Raw genomic sequence first — 24,178 nt, 5'->3', positions numbered from 1 at the left:
ATAATGGAAGCTTCCAATTACCCTATCCACCACGGGGCGATAGGCTACTTGGTGCATACATGACCCCAACCACAAATATAACACCAAGTAGGCCGATATGCGTTCTAATGTCATATCATTTATTTCAAACATTTTGGAGTTTTCTCAGAATTGGCTTACAAGTGAGACTGAGAAAGACCGACAGATATCCATTCAAGATCCAGTTTCTAAAAGACAATGATTGAGACGTGATGTGGGCGTGAGTGCCATGGACATAATAAAGGATAGGCGTGAGTGCCATGGACCTATTAAGTGAGTGCAGGTCCAGCGCTCCAGCGACTACATCCTGCGGATATCAAGGATCTCCAAGTGGTGACCGGATGTCGTCGCGAACGAGTCGCCTCCCGTCTGAGAGCTGATATATTTTTTATAAATTTTTTGAAAAATATTACATGGTTTTTATATTAACCATGTAAACGTAAAATGATTGTATTCTGGATAAAATAAGATTAAGTACAATTACATTGAATAATTTAAAGAGATATGCCCACACATACCACTCATAGCTCAAACTTTGCTAAATTTTGCTGAATTATTAAAACCAGAAGTGGTACTAATTGAAGAGCTGTTGGGAGTCAAATGTTCTGGCTCACCAAAAAGAGTCGGAATTCCAATCAATAGAAGGTTGGTAGGATTCAGCCATGATACTTTCAGAGATGTGGCAAAAATAACACGTGGTCATTGTGAGCAGTGACTGCCCGCCCTATACGCTGAATACACAAGTGCGTCCTTCAGAAGCCAGTTGTTCATTGCAGCTCTTGCCTGAGCTGGCAACCACTCAGGGTAGATTCAAGATCCCTTCTAAAACGGTTGTCTCTCCCTCTTGTGGTGGTTTGCATTCAAAGCCCAGTGAGAGAACGCTTGTAGTTGTCCATAGTGAATGTTGATGTAATATACAGTTAAATGCAAAAGATGACAGCAATTACATAAAAAAAATAATCGTTATCCATTTATTGATTGTAACTATATCTGGTTGGAAAAATAATACCTTCTATTAGGTTCTATAGAACTGTACTTTTATTTGGTTATAAATTATATTTTATAACCATCTATATAAAATAAACTGTGTTCTGGCATAAATTACAAAAAAACATTTGCAGATGAGTCTGCGCAAGGCCAATGAAGAACATTAATCCTATCATATACTGTAGGGTGATTGAGAGCATGGCAGCCTGTCAGCTGTGATATTGAGTTGTTGTGTTTTACTGTTGTAAAATTGTGTGTTATTGTTTTTATACTTCAGTGTTAGGTTTCCCTTTTGACAGAGATGTTATTCTCTGTTTCCTGCCCAGGGACTACAGATTAAAATGAGCTTATAGCTAACTCTGGTACTGCTAATGAGCTGTGCATTGTCCCTGCTAAATAAACAAATAATTAAAAAAAAAAAACACACAGTGTCCAGCCATTACAAGCACTGGGCAGAGACGTGCAGGACAGTTCGCCTTAGTCAAGGAAAGGAAATGTGGCCTCAACCAATTATTTTCCTGGCAGCATAGAAAAAGCAGGATTTATTTCTAGAAAAAAAAACAAGCTTAAGTACAATTACAGTTTCTTTACTACGTTTTCAATGTGAAGTTTAAAAGTTAAACGATCATCGATTAAAAAAACTGGATACGGTACTGTGACACTATCTGACTGCCCTTCAAAGTTCGAATGTAAAAAAGTTTGAAGCTAATGTTTGCCTGGTATTAGAAAACAACAACAATTTAGTTTTTGCAGCAATCTACACCAGTGTCAGATCAAACAACCAGACTGTAAGTGCTCATGTCCAAGGGTGGCACCACAACAGTTAATCAAAAGTATTGTCGTTATAAAAATGAAATTGTGCCTAACAAACATTTTGACCCAGTTGTGGGACCCAAAGACTGGAGGAAGTGCCTTGAAATGCATTTTATTTTTATTTCCCCCTATTTTTTTTCACCCTGATTTTACTTTCAAACCATGATTTATTTGTCAACGTGCATTTAGATTTTCACATCACATATATCTTAGTTTTTTTTCAATTCTATGCAGTTCCCTTAAGTGGCTCCGTAAATTCTTTCCTACCTTGAACAATAACCAAGGCGTTGGAGGGCGCCGGCTTTCAATGCTGAGATCCAATAGTTCTAGGACAAAGTGCTTCTCCGATAGTTTTGGAATTGAGAATTGCCTGCAAACGTGCCAGTGTTTCACGTTTTGTATTTGAATAGATTAGAACATTAGAATATATTAGAATAGTAATTACACAATTTGACTATTTTTAACAGTCAAGACAATTTTAATAGTGAATTATTGAATCATAATTTAATAGGCTTAATCTTTTGCATTACATTTTCCATAACACCAACATTTATTTGTATTATCGTACTGCTGAATAATAATATTATAATTATAATAAAAAACATTTTTTTTTATAATTAAACACTTTTCATAAGAAATGGAAGTACATTTTTATGAATTATGGTCCATATCAGAACATGACTTATCCATTTTTTATTTATAAAACATTATGCCGGCTATACATACACAAAACTGACTCCTGTGGAAAATAAATGCATCTTAGATATTTTAGATGTACTATTTAAGTTACAGCCTTCATACTTCCCTCATCATGACGTAAAGCATATATTGAGGAAATACTAAGATGCAGTCTTGATTGCGTCACATATACCAAAATAGACCAGTAATAGGGATCCCTTTTCCTTTTATAATTTCATTACTACCCGGAGTGCCACGCTATACTTGAGTGCCGTTTCAGATGGACAGGATATGCTGGGATGTGAGGAAGACGAGGAGGAGGGTGAGGAGGCAGAAGATGTCTGGCCTTGTGCCATCACCACCGGAAGCTGAAACAGAGACGTGCAGATGTTAAAGAAACAGACCATCAGGGTAGGCCTATCAACCAGTCTTTCATCCATTCACATCAATCACATTACTTACCTGTAGTGGTGGTGGTAGTGGTGGTTGTCGTGGTGGTTGTCGTGGTTCCACCCGCTGGGGCTACTGTGGTTCCAGCAACTGGAGTACCAGCAGCTGTGGTTGGACCTGCTGTGGCTCCAGCAGCTGTGGTTCCACCTGCTGTGGCTCCAGCAGCTGTGGTTCCACCTGCTGTGGTTGCAGCAGGTGTGGCTCCACTGGCTGCTGTTGCAGAAGCTGTGGTTCCACCGGCTGTGGTTCCACCGGCTGTGGTTCCACTGGCTGTGGTTCCACCAGCTGTGGTTCCACCTGCTGTGGTTGCAGCAGGCGTGGTTCCACTGGCTGTGGTTCCAGTAGCTGTTGTTCCACCGGCTGTGGTTGCAGCTGTGGTTCCGCTGGCTGTGGTTCCGCTGGCTGTGGTTCCGCCGGCTGTGGTTCCGCCGGCTGTGGTTCCACTGGCTGTGGTTCCATCGGCTGTGGTTCCACCGGCTGTGGTTCCACTGGCTGTGGTTCCACCGGCAGTGGTTCCGCCGGCAGTGGTTCCGCCGGCAGTGGTTCCACCGGCAGTGGTTCCACCGGCAGTGGTTCCACCGGCAGTGGTTCCACCGGCAGTGGTTCCACTGGCTGTGGTTCCGCCGGCAGTGGTTCCCCCGGCAGTGGTTGCAGCAGGCGTGGGCGTTGATGCCACGGCACGACCTGTGAGTCCCGAAACAAGGCCATCGAGGTCTGTCTGTGACTGCCGACTAGCCCAGTCTTGGACCACAGGGTCGTCCTTATAGGCAGTTAAGTCGTCGGTGTTGGATCCCAGGAGACCTCTGACCTGGGGCACAGTCAGGCTCTGCAGACAGAATAGTGCAATGATGTTCACGCACACAGACATAAAAGACGCGATACGAACGACAGCGACTATAGACCTTATAAGTCTGTTAGTGAGTTTACTCTTGCGTGATTTGGTTTGACCACACGTCACTTACCGGGACAACTTCCGGGTCCAGGCTGGTAAAAGTAGGTAGGTCCATGTTAACACTGGAATTAGCCAAACGGTTGATGTAGCTCGAATCAGCACCACCTGTGAGCCAGAAATGACGGCGGCAAATTGTATGACCTATTGTATCGGCTTACTTTCGTGGTGTGCTCCCTCTTAATTGGGTGCGAATTGCGTGTTTGTGGAGGTTAACGCACCCAAATAGGACGTGATGAGCTGGAACTCGGTAATTGGTACCATTACAGCCCGGGTCGTGCTGAAGGCTACCTGCGCAATGGTAAACAGCGCTCTCTTGTTCTCTATGCTGCAGTTGGTGATCGTCAGCTCGTTGGCATTTCTGCAACAGGAGAAAACAAGAATAAAAAACTAACGGTTTCACTTAACATTCCAACCTCAAAATATGTTTTTTGTACAATGACAAAATAATTGTTTCTAAAGGAAACCTAAATTATTTGATTCATTGTGCTGGTATGTGATTGACGAGATGCCCCCATTGGTCAGAATTCAAATATTGCCTCAAACAGAGGCAGGCGCAGTTAACCAGAACAGATAGTGTCATAGTGTCACGATTAGCTTTTAACAAATAGCTGTATGAAGGCTATGGCCTTTGTAACAATTTGAACTCAAATGACAGCTCTTAAATCGTGCCTAATCTTGTGGATCTTTTTTAAAAAGAATTAAACACAACATTCAGATGTCTAAAAGCAAAGCACGACATGGAATGATGAATATTTGCGTCCATCTTTTATAACATGATATGCTTGTGGAGTCAAATAATATATCCAATTTTGTTTTAGTAGAACTATGAGTCCACTCAAAGCCAGTTAGCACTCCTCAGCTACCTGATGCTATTTGCAGAGATGTTCCTTAGCACACTGACGCTCAGAGCACACAGGTTGGCTCCTCCAATTTGGTTCAGCTCAGCAGTACCCAGACTGTTCCCCGGATGTGTCAGATACTTAGAGATGATAGCCTCAGCCTGACGAAGTAGAAGAAGAGAAACACAATGTGGGAAAGAATATTAGGGCAGATAAGGGCCCCAAAGTGATAAGTTAACTTTTATTTGTTTGCCAATGAAGATCTGTTTGGATCTTCATTGCCAAGATTGTATCTTCATTCAAGCCAGCTGTTCACCAAAATTAGCTTGAACATTAAAAAATTTCTGTCTGGGATTTGGGAAGTACATCATATCGTAATCAAGCGGGCTGTTAATCTGAATTGTAAAGAAATTAACTTTAATAACATTCAATTCAGCAATTCTAAATATTTGTCTTTAATCTTTAACAAAGATTAATATTTCAACTGAATCGTCAAGAAGGAAGCTTCTAGAACAGCTAACGATAGGGCTTGTACTTCATAATGCCTCATGGGTTCTTTCTTGTTGGTGATTCTCTGTCATTTTGAAGGGACTCAAGAGAGTTTTCATACAAAACAATGTCTTCCCATAATGACAAATCATTTCACTGTTAATCGGTCAACAGTGACCAAAACAAAATTACTACTAACATAATAACCAACATTCCAATGCTCCTATGCTGCCAACATGGAGGCGGTCATTGCGACGTGACATAGAGACATACAAGCCCTTCTGGTCAAAAGTGTAAAGAAGTTAGCGTCCCCCACATTCAAGATGACTGTTAGTTGTGCTGCTCACCAAGGTCGGATCCCACTCCCCATTGGCGGCGTTCATCAGGTCGGACAGCGTGTCGATCTGGGTGATGTTCCACATGCTGATGTCCTCACTGGTGGCTGTTCGAGATGCCGGTCCGAGGACCTTGACCTGGTCTTCTGGGATGGACGATGTGGAAGCGTACGCCTGAGGGTGGTAGAGCCAACATTAGCACAGGGTATTTTAAAGGGGTTGTTTTGTTGAAGGATCGAATCAGCGCTGTTATGGGTGGCTCAGCTAACGCGCCAACCACAAAGGGTGGAGGGCCTGGTAGCAACCCAGGATTGATTGCGACCTGCGTCCATGTGCTACATCACCTCTCTCGATCAACCCACTTTGCAGTCTTTGCACTCTCCTGTCCGTGAAGCCATAAAAGGCCCATAAAATATATAGTAAAGAAAAAAACTTAGAGCACAGTACATTCATACATTTGTGATGATGGATTTGATATGAATAATACGCAACTCAATTGCAAACATATTTCCTGGGATATCTGCCAAGAGGGTCCTTTGACAGCAAGATCATCTCAGATAATGCGTTCTACCCGATCCAGTCCAATTACACCAATGATCAGCTACAATACAGTGAAACGTTCAATCAGCTTGGTATGATTTGCTGGTCCGAAAATTAGCTTGACTAATTAGGTTGAATTAGGTCGACTTTAGGTCGACTTCCAAGTCAGAACATAACCAGGTCATTGTCTCCATGGCAACAACAACAACCAGCCAGCCCAATGGCCTACCTCTTGCAGCTTGTCGAGAACGATTCGGAGGTACTCTGTGTCATCCACTGCCTGCGTGATGGCAGCAAGGTTGTCTCTGGTGGTGGCCGCGCTGAGGCAACTGTTGAACTGGGCCGCGGTGGTGTAGTCGAAGGGGAAGGTCGGGTCGCTGATGGTGACCTGCGTGATCGCCCCCGAGGTGCATCCCTCGTCTGGAATCAAAAGGACACCAAGGAAATATGAAATCCCAAAGAAAATAAAACATTCCTTATTGATTTATAGTAGAGCTGTTAAGCGATTAAAATATTTAATCGTGATTAATCGCATCAATGTCATAGTTAACTCACGATTAATCGCGAATTATTTTTCTATGCTAAATATCCCTTGATTTTTTTGTCCCATAATTCTTCTCATTTTAATTCTCTTATCAACATGGTGAAGTGCATCGGCTTGCCTTGTGCAAATGATTTTTTATTGATAACAACATTGGCATATACTGATCAAAACAGGACGATACAAAAAAAGAGCCTATAGTGCAATTAAACGACTGCTTTGAACAAATGTAATTTGAACATAGCAGTCAGGCTACTGCTTCTTTGTTTTGAGCCAAATAATATATATATATATATTTTTTTTTAATAAAATAATTGCGTTAATCGCGCGATAAATATTTTAACGCCGTTAAAATTGGTTTGCGTTAACGCCGTTAATAACGCGTTAAACTGACAGCTCTAATTTATAGACACACAAAATAAAGGATGCTTTTATGTCCCTGCTTTTATGATGTTGTTGTAATTCAAATTATTTCATGTTTTTTGAGTACATTTCTTGGAATTTACTTATTTGTACTCTGTTTCTCATTGTCAAGCCACTAAGCAGGCTCCATCTATTCAGTGCGACAGCGCTCCAACCCCATTATCTTTATAGTGAAACAAACTGGAGCTACAGCGATTTGCCTTTGTTACATGGAGAGAGCTTTTAAAAATATAAAAAATCATATATTCCTATGCTGTATGGGTCAGCATAACATATATTGTAACCTTTTTAGCTTTACATTAAACAAATGATTTGTTTATTAAGGACATGCAGTTATAATAGAGCATTTATGTGACAGCAACATTTATTTTCGAATTGTTTTCGCACGATCTGATTGGCTGGGGTTATTGAGCGTGTCTACCTACCCACCCGGCTAACTTGTCCCATAAACTCATTGCGAATGACTGGAGTCTTCCACAAGGCTTGGAAGACCTATGCTAAAGCTAGCAAGCTAGTTATGTGTTTTGTGGTTTTGAAGGAGTATAGGGGTGGGATGTGTTGGTTGGATACTGGATAATTGCCTGCGCTAGCTTTTCTTAGAGACTAAGATGAACGTACCAGCGGCCCTCGTTCTCCGACCTCTAATGGAGGCCCTTATTTCTCTTTTCATCCTTCTTGTCCTTTGTCGGCTCACTCCATTTTCTCTGAGAGTTCTCAGGAAGGTTCTGAGGAATCTCCTCTTAGTTCTCTGAAAGTGTCAGGGAAACAATGGTAAAACTTCCGGCAAACGAATGGACATTGCGAGAATTTGCATCCGGCTTTGTGCCGCTTTATTGTCTGTTTGATTTTCCGTTACAAAAGACAAAACTCTATACATTATCTAGAACCTTGAAATGCACACATATAAAAAACTATGACTCATGTGTCACATGACATACCGTGTCAAACTCCTCATAGAATGGTTGCGTCAGGTAGAGTGGTAGTATTTCCAGGTCTTCCAAAGTCTGGCCATTCCATGTACTAGGAGCCCTGAGAACAACAAACAAACAATCAACAATAGAAAAACACATCAACAAAAAATAGTAAAGAACATGCCCCATATGGCTCAATTTAATATTCCTATTTAAGCTAAAAAGAAACCTGTTTTAGGATTTAGGAATGTCTTTCTAGATTACCCATAGGTGGTGTTCCCAGACAATAGCAAGGTCTCCATCGCAGTCACTTGTTGGCTAGTGAAGTCTTTACAGTTTTTGAGCTTCTCCAAGATCGACGGGTCTGAGTTTTTGATGACTGAGCTGTCAAGAGTGCAGCACATGTTCCCCAGAACCATCACGTTGTTCTCACTCAACCCAGTGCCCGTTATGCCCTGACGAGAAAATAAAATAGATTATATTACAGAGTCAAATAAGCATAGTAATATCTGCCAGCCATCAGTAAAGCTAGAAGTCAGAGAAATACATTTGTGATGACGTTTAATATAAAACTTCAATCCAGTTCCAAAAAATATCAAATATCAATGGACTATATAAACAATTGTGAGTGTGGTAAATGTATCACATGAGATGACTGTAAAACACAATAAGTGTCCCTGACTGCTGTGCTTGTGTTGTCTGTATATTGTTACTGGACGTACCAGACAGCTCCTGGCGTTGGTAAACAGTTCAGCCCGCTTGAACTGGAGTGTTGTTGAGAAAACAGAGAAATCTGCCTCTGCCAGCTCTTGAAAGTATGACTTGCAATTTGCTTGTGGCACCAAAGAATAGCTTGAAATCGAAAACAAAAACAGCAATATTAAAGGGGAGAAAGATTTAGTTTCTGGCGTGGAAAAATTTGAATACATGAAGCAATATCAAAATTAAGCGTTGATCTTTTCTTTCTGCTCGTTCAACAAGCTCTTGCGGAGCTCCCATAATTGGTAAAAGCTTTGACAGGTTTTTCTCTTGTCGTTCTCCGCCCAAAACGTTCAGGATTTAGGGGTGGACTCACTCGTAGTAGAGCAGCACATCAGGCGGGTAGAGGTTAAAGCTGGTCACATCCGTCTCATTTTTGATAAGGTTGTACATGCAGGTCAACTGGAGTGAGGCAAGCAAATACAATCGCATGGTCACCTCCCGTTGGGATAGACAACATCATTCCCTGCCATGAGTGGTTGTATCTGTGGGTCTGTTCCATGTGATCCCGCCTACCTGGGTCTCCTGCAGTATAACCCTCTGCCTGCCTCTCCTTCTGCAGGCCCTGACCAGTCTAGGGATCCTCGCCTTGGTCAGAGTCACTACTCGGGTGCACGTGAATCCTGCGAGGAGGGAAGAGGAAATACTACAAACACACACACACAAACACAGATTCAGACAAACACACGCAAACAAAGATGAAAACGCACACACAAACACACACACACTCACACAAACCCAACATTATTGAGCACTAAAAGCTACAGATTAATTGCAAAAAAAATATAAAACATTGGTTTGAATCAAAAATCTCACTTGTTCTCTTGATTTTGCATTCCATTGGCAACCGTGTCAAAGAAGAGCACCGCCTAAAGAACAAAATACTTTTGTACTTTTTTTCTTCTTTTTTTGATAACAAATCTGTAATCAACATAGTGGTTTCAAATGTATTGGCTCCTACCTGCTGCTTCCTCCATGTCTTTCTATTGAGTCTCATGACGACCGTGGTGCTGCTGAAAACCAGAAAGGAGCGTGGTATCTCGGTCGCCAGGGCATCTGGTACGTTGTCTATGATTGCAGTGCTGCTACTGTTGACAGATATAATCTAGCGGGACAGGGAAGAAGTGTGGCAGGTATGACTGAAGTTATCATCCAATCAATTTGAAAAATACCTGACCGACAAAACGCGATCCCGTGGCGTGTTTGTCCTCAGGCGACCACATGATGAGCGAAGGCTTGAGTTATGCAAAAGGTGTTATTGGCCAGAGCCTCTGCCTCTACCTGAGTGACGAAGGTCTGCTGGACAATCGCTGGTGCGCTGATGAAATGCGTTAAGAACGTGGGATCCTGGGAAGCGCTGATCAGCTCTGTGCCCGAGATGCTGCCGAAGACCGAGGAGGGAACGCCGACCACGAGAGATCCCAACATAGTTAATGTTGCTTGGTTGGTGATCTGGAAGTACAGAGGGACAGCATTCAGAGCATGACTATGATAGTAGTGCAGCTTTAAGTTAGCTGTTAAAAACAGCACTTACAACAACACTCTCCGCCACACCCAACCCCACATCCTCATACCTGTAGCTCTCCTGAGGACGTCAGGGCTTGGACGATTGCCAGGGCCTGGCCTTGGTTCCAGCCAGTCGCACTGCTGAGGATTCCCAGGGAGGCCAGCAGAACTTGCGGACTAGCGGTGTTGATCTGACCGGCGGAAATACTAGTGGCGCTCTCTTCGCTCAGTGCAGCGATGGCGTCTGTCGTGAGGTCGTCGCCAAAGTTAGCGGCTAAGGCAGCAGAGATCTACAGGGTTCAGGACAGAGTCTATAAGCACATGGTCATGTCTGTTCATAGTAGCCCGCTGCTTCTCAAAATGTATGTATTTTTCTATGACGGTTTTATTTCCGTGAACCTGTGTTATACTGTGCATTGGATATTTCCGTTGCTTTGACTTTGTTGTGCTTGAAATTCATACCTGGGGGTCCAGATCTGTGCAGTGAGTTGTTAGATTGTGCAGAACTATGCTACTCTGGACTGCATTCAGTTGGCCAAATGAACTAGCTGGAGCAGAGCACCGAAACTGGAGCGGGAGTCTGTAGACAGTGGGAAGAGTAAGAGAGAGAAAGAAAGAGAGAGAGAAAGATAAAGAAAGAGACAGAGAAAAAGAAAAAGAGTGAAGGAGAAAGAAAAAAAGAGGAGAGAAAGAAAAAGCAAGGAAAAGAAAAAAGAGAAAGAAAAAGAGAGAAAGAGAAAGAAAAAAGAGAGAGAAAGGGAAAGAAAAAGAGAAAGAGACAAAGAGAGATAGGAAGAAAATGAACATTTTCAATGGGAGAATACTATTATCAACAGCTGTGGATGCGTGCTGGACTGGGACTCACAGCAGGGGGTTGAAGTTGCTGTCTTGCTGGTAAAGGAGCTCAGTGAGGAAGGCGGTTAGGTTGACGGGCAGGGACGACTGGTTGAACAGGGCGAGGTTCTGAACGTTCACTGTGAACACCTAAAAAGATATGATGATATGATGACCCGACCTGAGTTGGATCCATCTATTGATCTATTACCTCAAATTCATCGAACCAATCGTCCTCCATCCATCCCATTTATCATCGTCCATCGATAATCCATCCATCATCCGTTTCCTCATTCATCCTTGTGACTCCATCCATCCTTCCCACATCCATTCATCCATCTCCGTCTACACCATCCATCCCTCCTCCCATCCATCCGTCCATTACATCGTCCATCCACCTATCCTCCTCCATCCATCCACCCGCGACAAACAGCTCCAGTACCTGTACAGGGCCGAAGGTGTTGAGGTCGTTCAGCGTGAGGAACGGTGTGAAGGCCCCGATGTACTCAACGAACCACGCCGTGGAGTTCAACTCCGGGTCGCTTGCGTTGTAACACTTGGGCACCGTTTCTGCCAGACGATTATTGACGCTTCATTTGAAAAATCCAACAAATAAACAAAGACTGCGGTGCAATTAAGAATGTTGCGATCCACGACTGACCTGAAGTCAGGTAGGACCTGATGACACCGTACACATCCCGGGTGGTCAAGTCAGCGTCGGCGTAGTCGTGCGTCGCCAACGTGGAGACCCTTAAAAACCGAAACATCCTTTCAATGACACATGGGATGGTGCTCCTGTCACAAACACAACATGCATCCGTCTCGCAGGACCTAGATGTTCTAAAGAGCCAGAAGAGTTCAGCCTTAACAGAGCGACGGCCCAGTGGAACCATTGCACCCTGGAAGGCCAGCCTAGCCCGCCCTCGGTGACGGTCCTATGAAAAACGTACAGTCTTTGGAAGGCCAGGCAGCTGGCGTTCTGGGTGGCGGCGGAGGTGAGAAGGTCCTTTGTGAGGAAGCCCAGGTAGTTGGGGAGACGCCGATCGAACCAGGCGTCGACCTCCGACCTCTCCGTGCTGCTCAGAGCCGTGGGCCAGACGCATGGCAGCGTCTGCCGCCCCACCGCCTCTGGGAGGGTCTCCTGTGGTTGGGGATAGCGTTATTTGTAGGGTTTGTAGGTTTGTAGGTTTGTAGGTGTGTGTGTGTGTGTGTGTGTGTGTGTGTGTGTGTGTGTGTGTGTGTGTGTGTGTGTGTGTGTGTGTGTGTGTGTGTATGTATGTATGTGTTTGTACGTATGTGTATGTGTGTGTTTCCTCAATTGCCCCCTGGGGACAAATAACGTTTTTTTGAATTTGAATTTGAATTTGTGTGTGTGTGTGTGTGTGTGTGTGTGTGAGCGCAATGGCACGCGTGTGTGTGTGTGTATGCACACGCGTGTGTGTTTGTGTGTATTGGTGTGTGTGTGTGTGTGTGGGGGGGGGGGGGGGGGATACGTACAGTTTCCAGGAACACAGGTGTGTTAGTATAGAGGCTGTAGAGGAGACAGAGATTGGCTCCATCGTCCACAATGTCAGGACGCCGTAGCAGCTCTCCAAGTTCAGAGGGAGGCATGGAGTTGACCAGCTAGAGGGAAAACAGAACACATGGAGGAATGCATTCTCCGTCCAGGCATCGTTCTCAGGTACTGAGTAGTCATGTGCGGGTTGGGGTTGGGGGAGGAGCCAAACATCAGTGGGGTAGAGGGTGCCACTCAAATGGCCATAGCACTACGCTTGCTTACAGTATTATCTAAGAATCAGATGCTCAATCAGACACACACACACACACACACACAAACACACACACACACACACACACACACACACACACACACACACACACACACACACACACACACACACACACACACACACACACACACACACACACACACACACACACACACACACACACACACACACAAATGTATACACATACCTCAGGCTGTCTGCTCTCAGGCATGAGTGACAGGAAGGTTGTCAGGTTGGGGTACTGGAAGCCCATGAACCGGCCGTTTAGGAAACCATAGAAGCTTTGGTTGTTGTTGTTGTCATAGCAGCGGAGTGGGGTCGGCTCTAGAATCAGATGTTTAGAATTTACTCATGAGTCCACCAAACTTGATTTTCTCGGTTTAAACCTTGATTGTGTTGGTTACCTCTCAGCAGCAGGATGATTTGGTCGTGTATATTATTCAGTGTGGAGTTATTCAGCGTTGAGATACTTGAATTCAGGATCCCCACTCTGACGAAGACAACAGACAATATCTTAACTGCCTTTTTACCGTTCGGTTAAAGGATTGCATTCGTCACGCTTGAAATATGGCAATTCAGTAACGCACACTTTTATTTGTCAGTTAATAAAGTTAATAAATAGTTTAAGACAATCGTTTCACTATAACGATATGTAGTTCCAAGCCTACTGCTAGACTCTTACCCATCTTGTTCTGTACTGCAGTTCCTCCCAGCCACCAGACTGAAGAAGGGGGCGACGTGGGACGGAGACAGGTCCACCAACAGGGGGCGCAGTCTGTCGTTGAGCCAGACCAGCACCTCCGCATCGCTCACCGCGGGGTCGGAGAGGTTGGCGCGGTCAAACACTTGCTGTAACATGGCTGCCCTGACCGGGGAGGGGAAGCGATCCTCTTGACCCTGGAGAAAGTCAAGATGTTAGAAGAAGTTAAAAGCTGAGTAAAGAGTGTTTTATCTACCCATATTAATGCCATACTGTACCATACTACAGTACAGTACAATGGTTTATGATGCTAACTTGTGCATGGTTTATGATGCTAACTTGCCATTATTGCAGGTGAGACGTAGTCAAAGAAGGCGTCCAACTGAGAGCTGGGGACACGGCCCAACACCATGTTAACCTGGTCGGTCGTGGTCAGCAGTCCTGGGGTGGAGGACACCTCTGAGAGCTGTCTCACTGTCAGATAGGGTAGGGCTTCCAGCTGCACGGGACACACACACACACACACCACACACCACACAAACACACACACACACACACACACACACGCACAAACACATTATACGTTTAGGGAAACTGTCAAGATGGATTACAGTGAAGAAACAAACACAACAAATCTGTATTATTCTGTATATTTTTCATTTCAAAATGATGAAGGTAATTGCAGTATTGTAGACGGACCGGAGCGAAGTCTGCGTTCAGCATCTGCAGGCCGCTGACAGAGATCAGCGCAGAGAATCCCCCAAAGTTGTTCTGCAGCCATTGTCCACTGGTTGTGTTATCTGAACAGTTTGGATCTGCGCCAGAGGATACACAGGCCATCAGTGATCATAGATGTTATATACATTATAATGAAGACATAAAGAACTGCCAAACACCTATGGTGGTCATAAAACTGGTCCAAAATATGTTTCTGTGTTCATCATTGTATTAGCAGAGAACAAGCCCATGAAGACAAATAATAATTACATTGGAATAAACAATGACAATACAATACAGTAGTGTCATTGTACATCATTTACATTACGAAATCACTTTAACATCGACACGTTAGTTTACCAACCGCACAGTTACTACACTACTGTATCGTATTAATTTTGAGTGATATTCCTAATCCCACCTTCAGTGTGGTTCCTGGTGAGGAAGGGCCTGATGAAGAAGACGTTGACATTGACCTGGGTCTCGAGCTCCATGGACGGCTGGTGTTGGCTGAAGATCTGAACACTAGGGGACAAGAGGACCACGTTGCTGCACCACATGACGAGGCAAAAGGCCCATCGCCAGTGGACAATGAAGCTCAATTCTATTGGTTAAGCTCTATTTGTTTATTTCGATTCTACTGACTAAGCTCTATTCTACCGGTTAAGATCTATTGGTAAATGTCTATTCTATTGGTTAAGCTCTTTGTTATTTGTGTAGCTTTACTTGTTAAGTTACATTATATTGGGTAAGCTCTATTTTATGGTTAAGATCTTCTATTGGTTAAGCTCTGTTGGTTAATGTATATTCTATTGGGCAAGCTCTATTCTTTGTTTAAGCTCTTCTATTGGTTAAGCTCTATTGGTTAATGTATATTCTATTGGGTAAGCTCTATTCTATGGTTAAGCTCTTCTATTGGTTTAGCTCTATTTGTTAATGTATATTATATTGGGTAAGCTATGGTTAAACTCTTCTATTGGTTAATCTCGGTTGGTTAATATATATTCTATTGGGCAAGCTCTATTCTTTGGTTAAGTTCTATTAGTTAATGTATATTATATTGGGTAAGCTATGGTTAAACTCTTCTATTGGTTAAGCTCCATTGGTTAAAGCACATCCTGTTGGGTAAACTCTAATCTATGGTAAAGCACTTCTATTGGTTAAACTCTGTTGGTTAAGCTCTGTTGTATCGGATGTCTTGTTTACAGTACAGTCATGTATTTGCTCCAACGGCGCCCTGGGAGGCTACCAGCTGAAGGGTAGGGGACGGTACTCACAGGGCCTGGTAGGTGCTGCAGCTGAGGTTCTTGGTGCTGAGGCAGGACAACGTGTCGGGGGAGATGGCCGACAGGAAGGGGCGGAGTCTCTGGCCAAACCACAGGCGGATGAAGGCCTCGCTCTCATAGATTTCCGGGGGGAGCATTTGCAGCCGGACGTTGTTGATGGCTTCCAGGATCAGGGAGGTGGCAGGATAGCTGGGGTGGAAGGTCTGGACACCGGGAGGGAGCACGAAGGTTATGTTCCATTGTGATACTAGGTTCCATTGTCATACACTCAAATCAATCTTTTTCTTGGACATGTAGTTCAAAAGTTTGGGGTCACTTAGAAATGTCCTTATTTTTTAAAGAAAAGCACTGTTTTTTTTCTTGTGCAATTATGTTGGCACAGCTGAAATTTTTTGAATAAAAGTGTGAGTTTTCATGGAAACCATGAAATTGTCTTAGTGACCCCAAACTTTTGAACGGAAGTGCATATACATTCAAAAAAACAACCCCTGGGTTTCCTGGAGATATATAAGCTAAAGGACAGCCCTTCTATTTCGGCATTAAGGCAGACACTTTGATCCAGGATCAGCCAGGATTTTGAGTCATCCATCCCTAGTCTCATGCCTGTAGAGAAACATTACTAGACTAAAACCCTCACTAGACCATCCTGCCCAAGGCCGGTTCAAACTATGGGCGTTCTTCTCCTCGTAAATACGTAGCACGAGCACGCTCACCATATTGGCCAGGAGATCCAGAGCGGGTCCCAGAACCTTGGTGGTCTCGGAGAAGAGGAGCTCCCAGACGGCCAGGGGGGCCCGCGACGCACGGGAGTTATTGCACGTCAACACGGCTGCCAGGTCCTCCGCAGCCAGGTCCGGCAGCTACAAGAACCGTGGCGGTTAGACAGCAGAGCGCAAGGAGTGTAGGATCGTTTGAAGGTTTGTGTAGGGAGAAAGTTTACCGATGCGCAGGCGTATTCCTCGACGCTGAAGTCACACACACTTTGGTTTATCTTGCCCCGGTCCAGGTACTGCTGCAGCAAAGTGCTATCGGAGGGAACAAGGGACAGGTTTACATGGGTTGCTTTTTTTCGATCTGGATTTAGGAATAGAAGTGGATCGTGCACTGGTCTACTATGAGGGTGAATTCATGTACCTGTTAACTTCCGCACAAATGCTTGTTTCTGGGGAGGAAAAACGATCAATTAATTTGTGATCTATTAATACGAGATGTTTGGGGTTAATTGAATGTTCAGATGTTTGGCTAATTACCATTCAGAACCAGGACGGGACACTGGTAAAGAGACAGTTTTAGGGTTAGACATCTTACATTGTATCTTGAGCCTTGATGATACCAAAAATACTAAAACCAAAGGACAGACACTTACTTGTCCGCTGTATATGATGCAGTCTATAAGAAAAAAAATGGAAGAGGTCTGTATTTAGTCTGAGCATGATCACAACTATACAAATAGATTCTGATTCAAAAAAATGTCCAGTAGCATCCTTGTCACCATATAGGGCCGAGCTCTATATGGTGACAATGATGCTGCTGCTATTGAGAGCTTCATTTTGAGCCATCGGACCTCTGGGTATGTGGCTGAAGAGCCGCAGCTTGCTGTGGTCGATGGCTGCTGCTACATGCAGAGGCACCACGACCATAGCCCGGTCTAACTCAGTGAAACTGGAACACAAAAACATAGTATGTTCATTAGGTTCACCCAGTGGCTTCCTGGTATTACTCGGCAGCGATTGCACGTCTTTACTGTCCAGAATTTAAACATGACTCACATTGTTCTGTATGTCGAGCAGGAGATGTTTCCCTCGAGCTGAAGAACAAAAACATCATTTTTAGCGGAAGCTTTTCTCCAGGACGACATGGACAATGACTTTGGTCAGATACACCTCGTCATCATCGTCATCAGGTGCGGGTCAGCCCTCTTAGTCCAAGTTGCCTGTGGACTCTTTGAATCCAAACCCGGCCTAAATCACCTGTTCAGACAAGTCGACGAGGTGGTCGAGGACCTCCAGGAACCGCCTGTCCCCGGGCGCGGCGCGGAGGAAGGCGAACACCGCCTGGATCACCTCCCGCTGGGGCTCGGGGGAGAGAGCCAGCAGCAGCAGCTCTGCAGTCTGCCCGGGGGACAGCAGCGGCAGGGCCTCCAGCTGGGGACCAGAGGAACAGGCGTCCAGACAAGGCTTGGATATACTGTCTATAGTCCTGGTTAAACCATGGCTTATAGAGGGGTCTAGTTATGTCGATTTATGGTCCTGGTTGAACCATGCCATGGCTTATAGAGGGGTTTAGTTATGTAGATGTAAAGATGTGGTTAAACCAGTCCATGTATAGTCGTGGTTAAAGTGACTTCGGATAATAATCATAAATTCCTTCCCATTACTGGCCCCTTTGGACAGTAAGTGAACTGCAGCCTGCGCGCTCCATTGGTTAAACAGGGCTTTTTGCCATTATATGAGATTAGACGTCACATCCTTCCCTATTCACAAAACCACCCCGGGTCAAATATAACAAGCAGTCCCTAGGCGGTGCTACACAATATGACCCGGGCAACGCCTCGTTCTTATTGAGGCTTCCAGAGGGGTGGGCGAGCCGTGGAGTGTTCCCCTCCTACACTACAGTCCCCAGGACAGGATCCTACGTACAGGGGAGAAGGCTGGGTTCAGATTGAGGAGATCCCCCAGGGACAGCAGGGCTGAGAACCGCCCCAGGTTCCTCTGCAGCCACTCTGTGCTATTGAGGCCTGAGACACAGCCTCTGTCTGGAGGGGGTGGAGGGAGTGGGAGAGAGAAAGGGAGGGAGTGGGAGAGTCAGGGGAGGGAGGGAGGGAGGGAGGGAGAGAGAAAGGGAGGGAGTGGCAGGGGTGATCAGATTAACAACATTTGAAACCATCTCATGAAGAAAGGCGTCTCTCGACGTGCGTCCGGCGGTGGGATCAGAAGGCCTGACGGAGGGAGGCCGCCGGCGGGGCGGGGAGTACCTGGGTCTTGGCGGGAGAGGAAGGGAAGGACCAGACGTCGCAGCACCGTGTGCTGCTGCTCCGGCCTCATGTTGTCGAACTGCCCGCTGAACGCCTCCAGTCTGGCCAGGAGACAGAGAGGAGAGAGCTCAACACACCGTCCATTGGATGGATCGAATCCATCCTATGTCTGGGTCAGTTCACACAAAAACACACAAACTGAAAAAACAGGATTTGTTGGCGGAAAAAGACTGAATTGCGACGACCCGTTTTAATGTTGATAATGGAGGGTAAATATTTTTCGATTGTGTCTCAAAAGAACAGAAGGGTGAGGCCAAGTAGAAGAGAAGGGAGATAAAGAATTGAGACGGATTAAATCAAAACTCTGTCTCTTTATATCGCTATACACCAAGGGAACACCAACAAACCGCTGTCTTACATCTGCTGGTAGGACTGGCAGCTGAGATTCCTGTCGACGAGGCAGTTGAGGAATCTCCCGGACGCGGACGCCAGGAACCCTTTGAGGCGTCCGGAGAACCAAAACCTCATCAGGTCCGCGTCCCTTAGCTGCTCGTCGCTCAGCAAGCCCACTCTCAGCTCTCCGATCACATCCAGGACCTCAGCGGCCGATGGGCCAATCATCACCGTGCTCTGGAGAAGAAGAAGCCAAGGATCCCAAACACAACAAGGAACAAAAGTCAGATATTCACAATATATATCAATATCACAATAACAGTATGGGAAATGTGGGTTATTTAGGGTGAAGAATGGGCAAGAATGTGTTTCACAGCAGGGGGTCCCATAGGAGAAACTATTTTCTGGGTCTAGATTAACTTAATAATAGGAGCTACTTTAAGTGGATGCAATATATATGTAATATAAACTGTTCAAGTTCAAATCTGTTACACATGGAGAATTTACAAAGTAACATTATATAGTCCAAATATAATGTTCGAAATTTGATTCCCGAGGCTGTATTCATAAATATACACACAGCATGGTCAACCCGTCGGCCTACTGACCATGTTAGCCAGCCTATCCAAGGCTGCTTCCAACACGGGGAGGTGCTTGGTGAGCAGCAGCTTCCACACCCTCCTGGAGTGGCTGTGGTTACCGGGCAGATCACACTTCAGAAGGGCCACCAGCTGACCGCCTGTGAAGTTTTCCAGCTGTGTAATTGGATGCGAAACGATGGTGATGGTGAGGACGGACATTTGAAAGTACGGCAGCTTTGGTTATTCACTCAAACAAATGACTAGCACTGTACACCATCACAATGCGTGCAACAGCTTTGTACCCTTAAACCCTGCCATTCTCGTTCAACTAGAATTTAGCCCCTTTAGTACCCTATTTCTTACACAAAACGGTATATTTTACTTTTTTAGATTAGCTTCCTTCTAATCAACAATTGCTTTTTCCTTTAAATCTACCCCTAAAATAAATGGCTGCAATTCAGATTTATCGTTATTTAAACTCTATTGATTTCTTGTTTTTTGGCACTTTGTATTGCAGTTTTGCACCAAAAGCTTAAATAAAGTTTTAAACGTAATTGAAAATACACTTCAATGCAATGGAGTTTCGCATTGATGGGCATACCTTGGCACATGCATATTCCTCCAGGGGGAAGTTACAGGAAACAGCCATTGAGTCTGACATGCTCAGGTAAGTCTGCAGCCCGGTGCTGTAAACAGATACATGAGTCAGTGGATTGAAAGGAGAAAGTTTGGGGAATGTTTCAGATTGCTGGTTAAGCCAAAATAAATACAATCAATAGGCCACCTGTTAACTCCGATGCAGATGTGGGAACCTGTCCAATGACAAGGATAAGGAAACGATTAAATCACATGCAACTCTGCTGTCCATCATAATACAATGAGAAGTGATCAATTGCAAAACTGAATGTGGTTTCATATTTCTTACCGTTGAACTGGGTGATTGGGCACTGTGGAAAATAAAGTGTAAAATGTGTACGATTGAAATGGAATAGAATATAGCAGTGATAGTTACAGTTTAATAGTAGCAGTACGATGGATTGACAATATACAAGAGATCTCACCGTGGCATTCTGTGGCAAACAATCTATCCAAATGCATCGAAAGATATTTTGTTAGTACAAAGATAATGAACGTGAGGAAAGTCTGATGGCAAATTTGTTAGCCAAAATGAATGTATTTGTGTGTGTGTGTGCATGAGTGTGCCCTGTGACTGACCTTTTGGGGCTGCTTGTATGAGTTTATCGATGTGCTCATAAGTGAATGGTTCAAACAATGGATTTAAGGATTGCAAAGCAGCGTACAGACGCTCAATGCTGGCAAATGAATACAGAATCACTGATTAGAATATATATTTACATCTTTGATACTCATAATGTTTAATCGACTTAATCATCAAAGGGAAGTCATTTGAAATTGTCCCAGGTCTCAAAGTACTCACATGAGTCTTATCACAGCACAAGGTGGGTTGACCTGCAGGAAAAAGGGATTTTTATAATATAATAAATATTGTATTCTTTATTTAATAATAATAAATTACCATATATAGTTATACATAATAGAAGATTTATCTTACCTCCCTGGCCAGCATGGCCGTGTAGTGCACAACCTCCTGGAACTGGTGCTCCTCAGGCGCCTGGAGCAGGTAGTCAAACACAGCGTTGATGATGACCTCCTTGCCCTCCGGGGAGGGGAGAGGCAGCACCAGCAGCTGGGCGGTCTGCTGGGGGCTCAGGATCTCCAGGGTCTCCAGCTGGAGGACCGTGGGAAGAGACACGTGTTGTCATGGGCTCCGAGGCCGTGGAAAGGGTTTAGGTTGGTTTTCCGATCAGGGACTCAGCCTCTCTTCCTCCCTTTTAAACATGTTTTGAGGATTTCTTTTGATAAATGATTTGCCTAAAATCTGTTTGATTTGTATTTTGAAGTGAATTTTTAATCACTGACATTGGTTATATATTTTTACTATAGTTTTGACACATAAGTGTCCTTGAACAAAAAAACTGCAATGAAAATGAAAGTATTATTGTTATAATTATAATTATAACAATTCTAATAATTATTATTATGCATCAAGATGACTACTGTTATTATCAGCTGTGAGTGAGCGTGTGTGTGTGTGTGTGTGTGTGTGTGTGTGTGTGTGTGTGTGTGTGTGTGTGTGTGTGTGTGTGTGTGTGTGTGTGTGTGTGTGTGTGTGTGTGTGTGTGACTGACTGCAGCGAAGCTTGGGTTTAGTTGGTACAGCTCTCGTAGGGAGGCAAACACGGAGAAGAAACCAAAGTTATCCTCAAGCCATTCTTCGCTGTCCTCAGCTGATGAAACACAATGAGGATCTACGGCGACAAGAAACAAGCATAAGCATACGGGAGTCCATAAAGCAAGGGAAATAAATAAATAAACATAAAAAATATAAATAAATCCTTTGAGCACTTTTGCATTGATAATATAATAATTGTTGGTGCAGCTAAACCAAATCTACGATGGATGATATAAATATATTGTTGAAAATCTCTCTTTCTGGGGAGATGTGTCCTATATAAGCGTCTTAGAGTATCATATTAAGCGCTATATAAATTTCATTTATTATTATTATTATTATTATTCTTTTGCAACTTGAGGTATCATTTGCATAGCTAGCAGGTGGGTTGCTGTGACAGCTCCTAGGCGTGGCTCACCTGTGTCGTTGTGGTTTAACAGGAAGGGGAAGATGAAGTGCCCGTACACCATGGGACTGTGCATCAGCTCTGGGTCCAGGCGTGGCATGTGCTCACTCAGCTCTTCCACGCTGATGTCCACCGGAGGCAACAAAAGAAGGTCATCATACCTCATCATAGAGCAGCCTTTACATCAGTCATATAGGCCACAACAGTATCATATACGGTCATTAAACCTGACGATGACGATGATTATGATGATGTTGATGGACCACTCACAGTGCCTGGTACACGGGGCAGGTGAAGTTCTTCATGCTGAGGCAGGTCAACAGGTCCAGGGGCACGCCGGGGAGAAGGGGCAGCAGCTTGACCCTGAACCAGAGGCGGACGAAGTCTGGGTCTTCCAGGTTCTCCGGGGCCAGGACGGGGGAGTCCACCTGGTGGAAGAGCTCCCTGAAGTAGTCCACCACCTCCTCAAAGTCCTGGGATGGCAGGGGGGGGGGGCAAGGTTATAACACAGGGGGACGCAATGAAGTGCAATGTAAGAGGAAGTGCCTGAACGAATCACTTTATCACTCACTCACACAAGTAACTGCAATTGACTAGATAATAATGTAACCTGTATTGACATTAAAATAAATAATAGACGATGCACTTTACGCCTCTGTGATGTCAAATGATAAAAAAATTAAACAAATGTCAGGTGTTACCGTGGTAGCGAGCTCCTGGACCAAAGAGCTGAGGCGGTCGGTCATCTCGGCCACCAGGGTCATGATGCTGTCCTCGGTCAGGGAGAGGTGGCTGGAGCTCATGCAGTGCAGGACGTGCGCTACGTCCTCCACAGCGTTGGTGAGCTGGAGGGGGGGGGGGGGGGGGGGAACGAGCGCCACGTTAACACACAGAGAGGGGCGGTGGGGAGGGAAGCCTTGTTGTTTCTGAGGGGTCCACTCACCCCACACTGCGACTGGAGGCTGATGCTGCAGGTCTCCTCCAGCTCAGAGAGGGTGTCGTTGGCCATGCCGGAGTCCAGGTAGCTGAATAGCAAGCCCACACAAGACACAAGCGCACGCACACGCATGCACAAATGCACACACACAAACACACGCACGCCACGCACAAGCACACGCACACACACAAACACACACCAGATAGACAGCGGTTACAAAACTCAATACAAAACCCAAAACACGTGCAGTAATACTTTTTCCCAGAATAAATGATAATATCAACATATATAATAATAATAATAATAATAATAATAATAATAATAATAATAAAAGATAAAAAATATATAACAGCATTAAAACGAGAGATTAAATGAAATCCAATATATTTTTGATTCAATAAAAAGAAAGATACATATTAGAAATGGCAAATCAAAATAACAACACCAAACCCCTACCCTATCTATCAGAAGCTCTAGACAACAGTGGTCCACTCACAATATGTTATGGAAGGCCAGCTGGATCTCCTCGCTGATGGAGTCCTCGCCTGGCTGCAGGAATGTGTGCAGAATGGGCAGCACCACTTGGCTGTACCACTCCTCCACGGTCAGGTTGAGGATCTCCTCCGGCGCGGGCTCATAACCAATCTGTGGCTTGTAGGAGCTCACCACCTCGGCCAGAGTCCAGTTCAGCAGCAGCTGGATCAGAGTGGTGCTCCTTATCTCCGACACATCCTGCTGCATGGGGGGGGGGACACAACGCTGACGTTTAACGTGGAGTACGCCGTAGGGCTGCGTTACCTATACGTGACATGTAAACATTATCCTGTAGGGATCTATGCTAGTGCGTGAGTGTGTGTGTGTGTGTGTGTGTGTGTGTGTGTGTGTGTGTGTGTGTGTGTGTGTGTGTGTGTGTGTGTGTGTGTGTGTGTGTGTGTGTGTGTGTGTGTGTGTGTGTGTGTGTGTGTGTGTGAACGCTTGCAGACAGTACCGTGTGTGTGAGCGAAACAAAGTCTGACACCAAGTGGCTCAGCGGTTTGATGGCCTTCGTGAGACCGTAAACAAACTG

The 24,178-nt window shown here is 44.7% G+C and overlaps 1 protein-coding gene across 5 annotated transcripts in view; it reads right to left on the bottom strand.

Moving 5' to 3' along the window:
* Positions 1–2,273: 2,273 nt before the first annotated feature.
* LOC132453464 (uncharacterized) overlaps positions 2,274–24,178 on the bottom strand; it is a 28,769-nt gene continuing 6,864 nt past the window's right edge. The window contains exons 10-66 of one of the 5 annotated variants that reach the window (XM_060046312.1): positions 24,101–24,175; positions 23,609–23,847; positions 23,119–23,200; positions 22,877–23,020; positions 22,446–22,648; positions 22,188–22,297; positions 21,727–21,845; positions 21,090–21,266; positions 20,955–20,986; positions 20,732–20,829; positions 20,578–20,600; positions 20,442–20,463; positions 20,301–20,328; positions 20,118–20,202; positions 19,544–19,690; positions 18,961–19,172; positions 18,543–18,643; positions 18,208–18,323; positions 17,539–17,712; positions 17,338–17,375; positions 17,133–17,230; positions 16,935–16,957; positions 16,819–16,840; positions 16,703–16,730; positions 16,509–16,593; positions 16,282–16,428; positions 15,560–15,771; positions 14,704–14,807; positions 14,265–14,380; positions 13,909–14,064; positions 13,548–13,762; positions 13,270–13,355; positions 13,053–13,189; positions 12,573–12,698; positions 12,026–12,216; positions 11,737–11,825; positions 11,518–11,645; positions 11,107–11,225; positions 10,704–10,821; positions 10,310–10,531; positions 10,017–10,187; positions 9,697–9,840; positions 9,552–9,604; positions 9,252–9,381; positions 9,052–9,137; positions 8,699–8,828; positions 8,241–8,431; positions 8,004–8,094; positions 7,684–7,813; positions 6,331–6,521; positions 5,574–5,735; positions 4,762–4,898; positions 4,117–4,256; positions 3,909–4,003; positions 3,274–3,772; positions 2,959–3,243; positions 2,274–2,864 (exon numbers count right to left, since the gene is read on the bottom strand). In XM_060046312.1, coding sequence (XP_059902295.1) covers positions 2,773–2,864; positions 2,959–3,243; positions 3,274–3,772; positions 3,909–4,003; positions 4,117–4,256; positions 4,762–4,898; positions 5,574–5,735; positions 6,331–6,521; positions 7,684–7,813; positions 8,004–8,094; positions 8,241–8,431; positions 8,699–8,828; positions 9,052–9,137; positions 9,252–9,381; positions 9,552–9,604; positions 9,697–9,840; positions 10,017–10,187; positions 10,310–10,531; positions 10,704–10,821; positions 11,107–11,225; positions 11,518–11,645; positions 11,737–11,825; positions 12,026–12,216; positions 12,573–12,698; positions 13,053–13,189; positions 13,270–13,355; positions 13,548–13,762; positions 13,909–14,064; positions 14,265–14,380; positions 14,704–14,807; positions 15,560–15,771; positions 16,282–16,428; positions 16,509–16,593; positions 16,703–16,730; positions 16,819–16,840; positions 16,935–16,957; positions 17,133–17,230; positions 17,338–17,375; positions 17,539–17,712; positions 18,208–18,323; positions 18,543–18,643; positions 18,961–19,172; positions 19,544–19,690; positions 20,118–20,202; positions 20,301–20,328; positions 20,442–20,463; positions 20,578–20,600; positions 20,732–20,829; positions 20,955–20,986; positions 21,090–21,266; positions 21,727–21,845; positions 22,188–22,297; positions 22,446–22,648; positions 22,877–23,020; positions 23,119–23,200; positions 23,609–23,847; positions 24,101–24,175 — 7,374 coding nt within the window. In that variant the 3' untranslated portion in view covers positions 2,274–2,772. Of the gene's footprint in view, positions 2,865–2,958; positions 3,773–3,908; positions 4,004–4,116; positions 4,257–4,761; positions 4,899–5,573; positions 5,736–6,330; positions 6,522–7,683; positions 7,814–8,003; positions 8,095–8,240; positions 8,432–8,698; positions 8,829–9,051; positions 9,138–9,251; positions 9,382–9,551; positions 9,605–9,696; positions 9,841–10,016; positions 10,188–10,309; positions 10,532–10,703; positions 10,822–11,106; positions 11,226–11,517; positions 11,646–11,736; positions 11,826–12,025; positions 12,217–12,572; positions 12,699–13,052; positions 13,190–13,269; positions 13,356–13,547; positions 13,763–13,908; positions 14,065–14,264; positions 14,381–14,703; positions 14,808–15,559; positions 15,772–16,281; positions 16,429–16,508; positions 16,594–16,702; positions 16,731–16,818; positions 16,841–16,934; positions 16,958–17,132; positions 17,231–17,337; positions 17,376–17,538; positions 17,713–18,207; positions 18,324–18,542; positions 18,644–18,960; positions 19,173–19,543; positions 19,691–20,117; positions 20,203–20,300; positions 20,329–20,441; positions 20,464–20,577; positions 20,601–20,731; positions 20,830–20,954; positions 20,987–21,089; positions 21,267–21,726; positions 21,846–22,187; positions 22,298–22,445; positions 22,649–22,876; positions 23,021–23,118; positions 23,201–23,608; positions 23,848–24,100; positions 24,176–24,178 lie in introns of all 5 variants that reach the window. The other 4 variants (XM_060046313.1, XM_060046314.1, XM_060046310.1 and 1 more) reach the window with 4 other exon arrangements.

Source organism: Gadus macrocephalus, chromosome 3 (genome assembly GCF_031168955.1).
Source record: "Gadus macrocephalus chromosome 3, ASM3116895v1".
NCBI lineage: Eukaryota > Metazoa > Chordata > Actinopteri > Gadiformes > Gadidae > Gadus > Gadus macrocephalus.
This window is presented reverse-complemented; position numbering and strand designations above follow the sequence as displayed.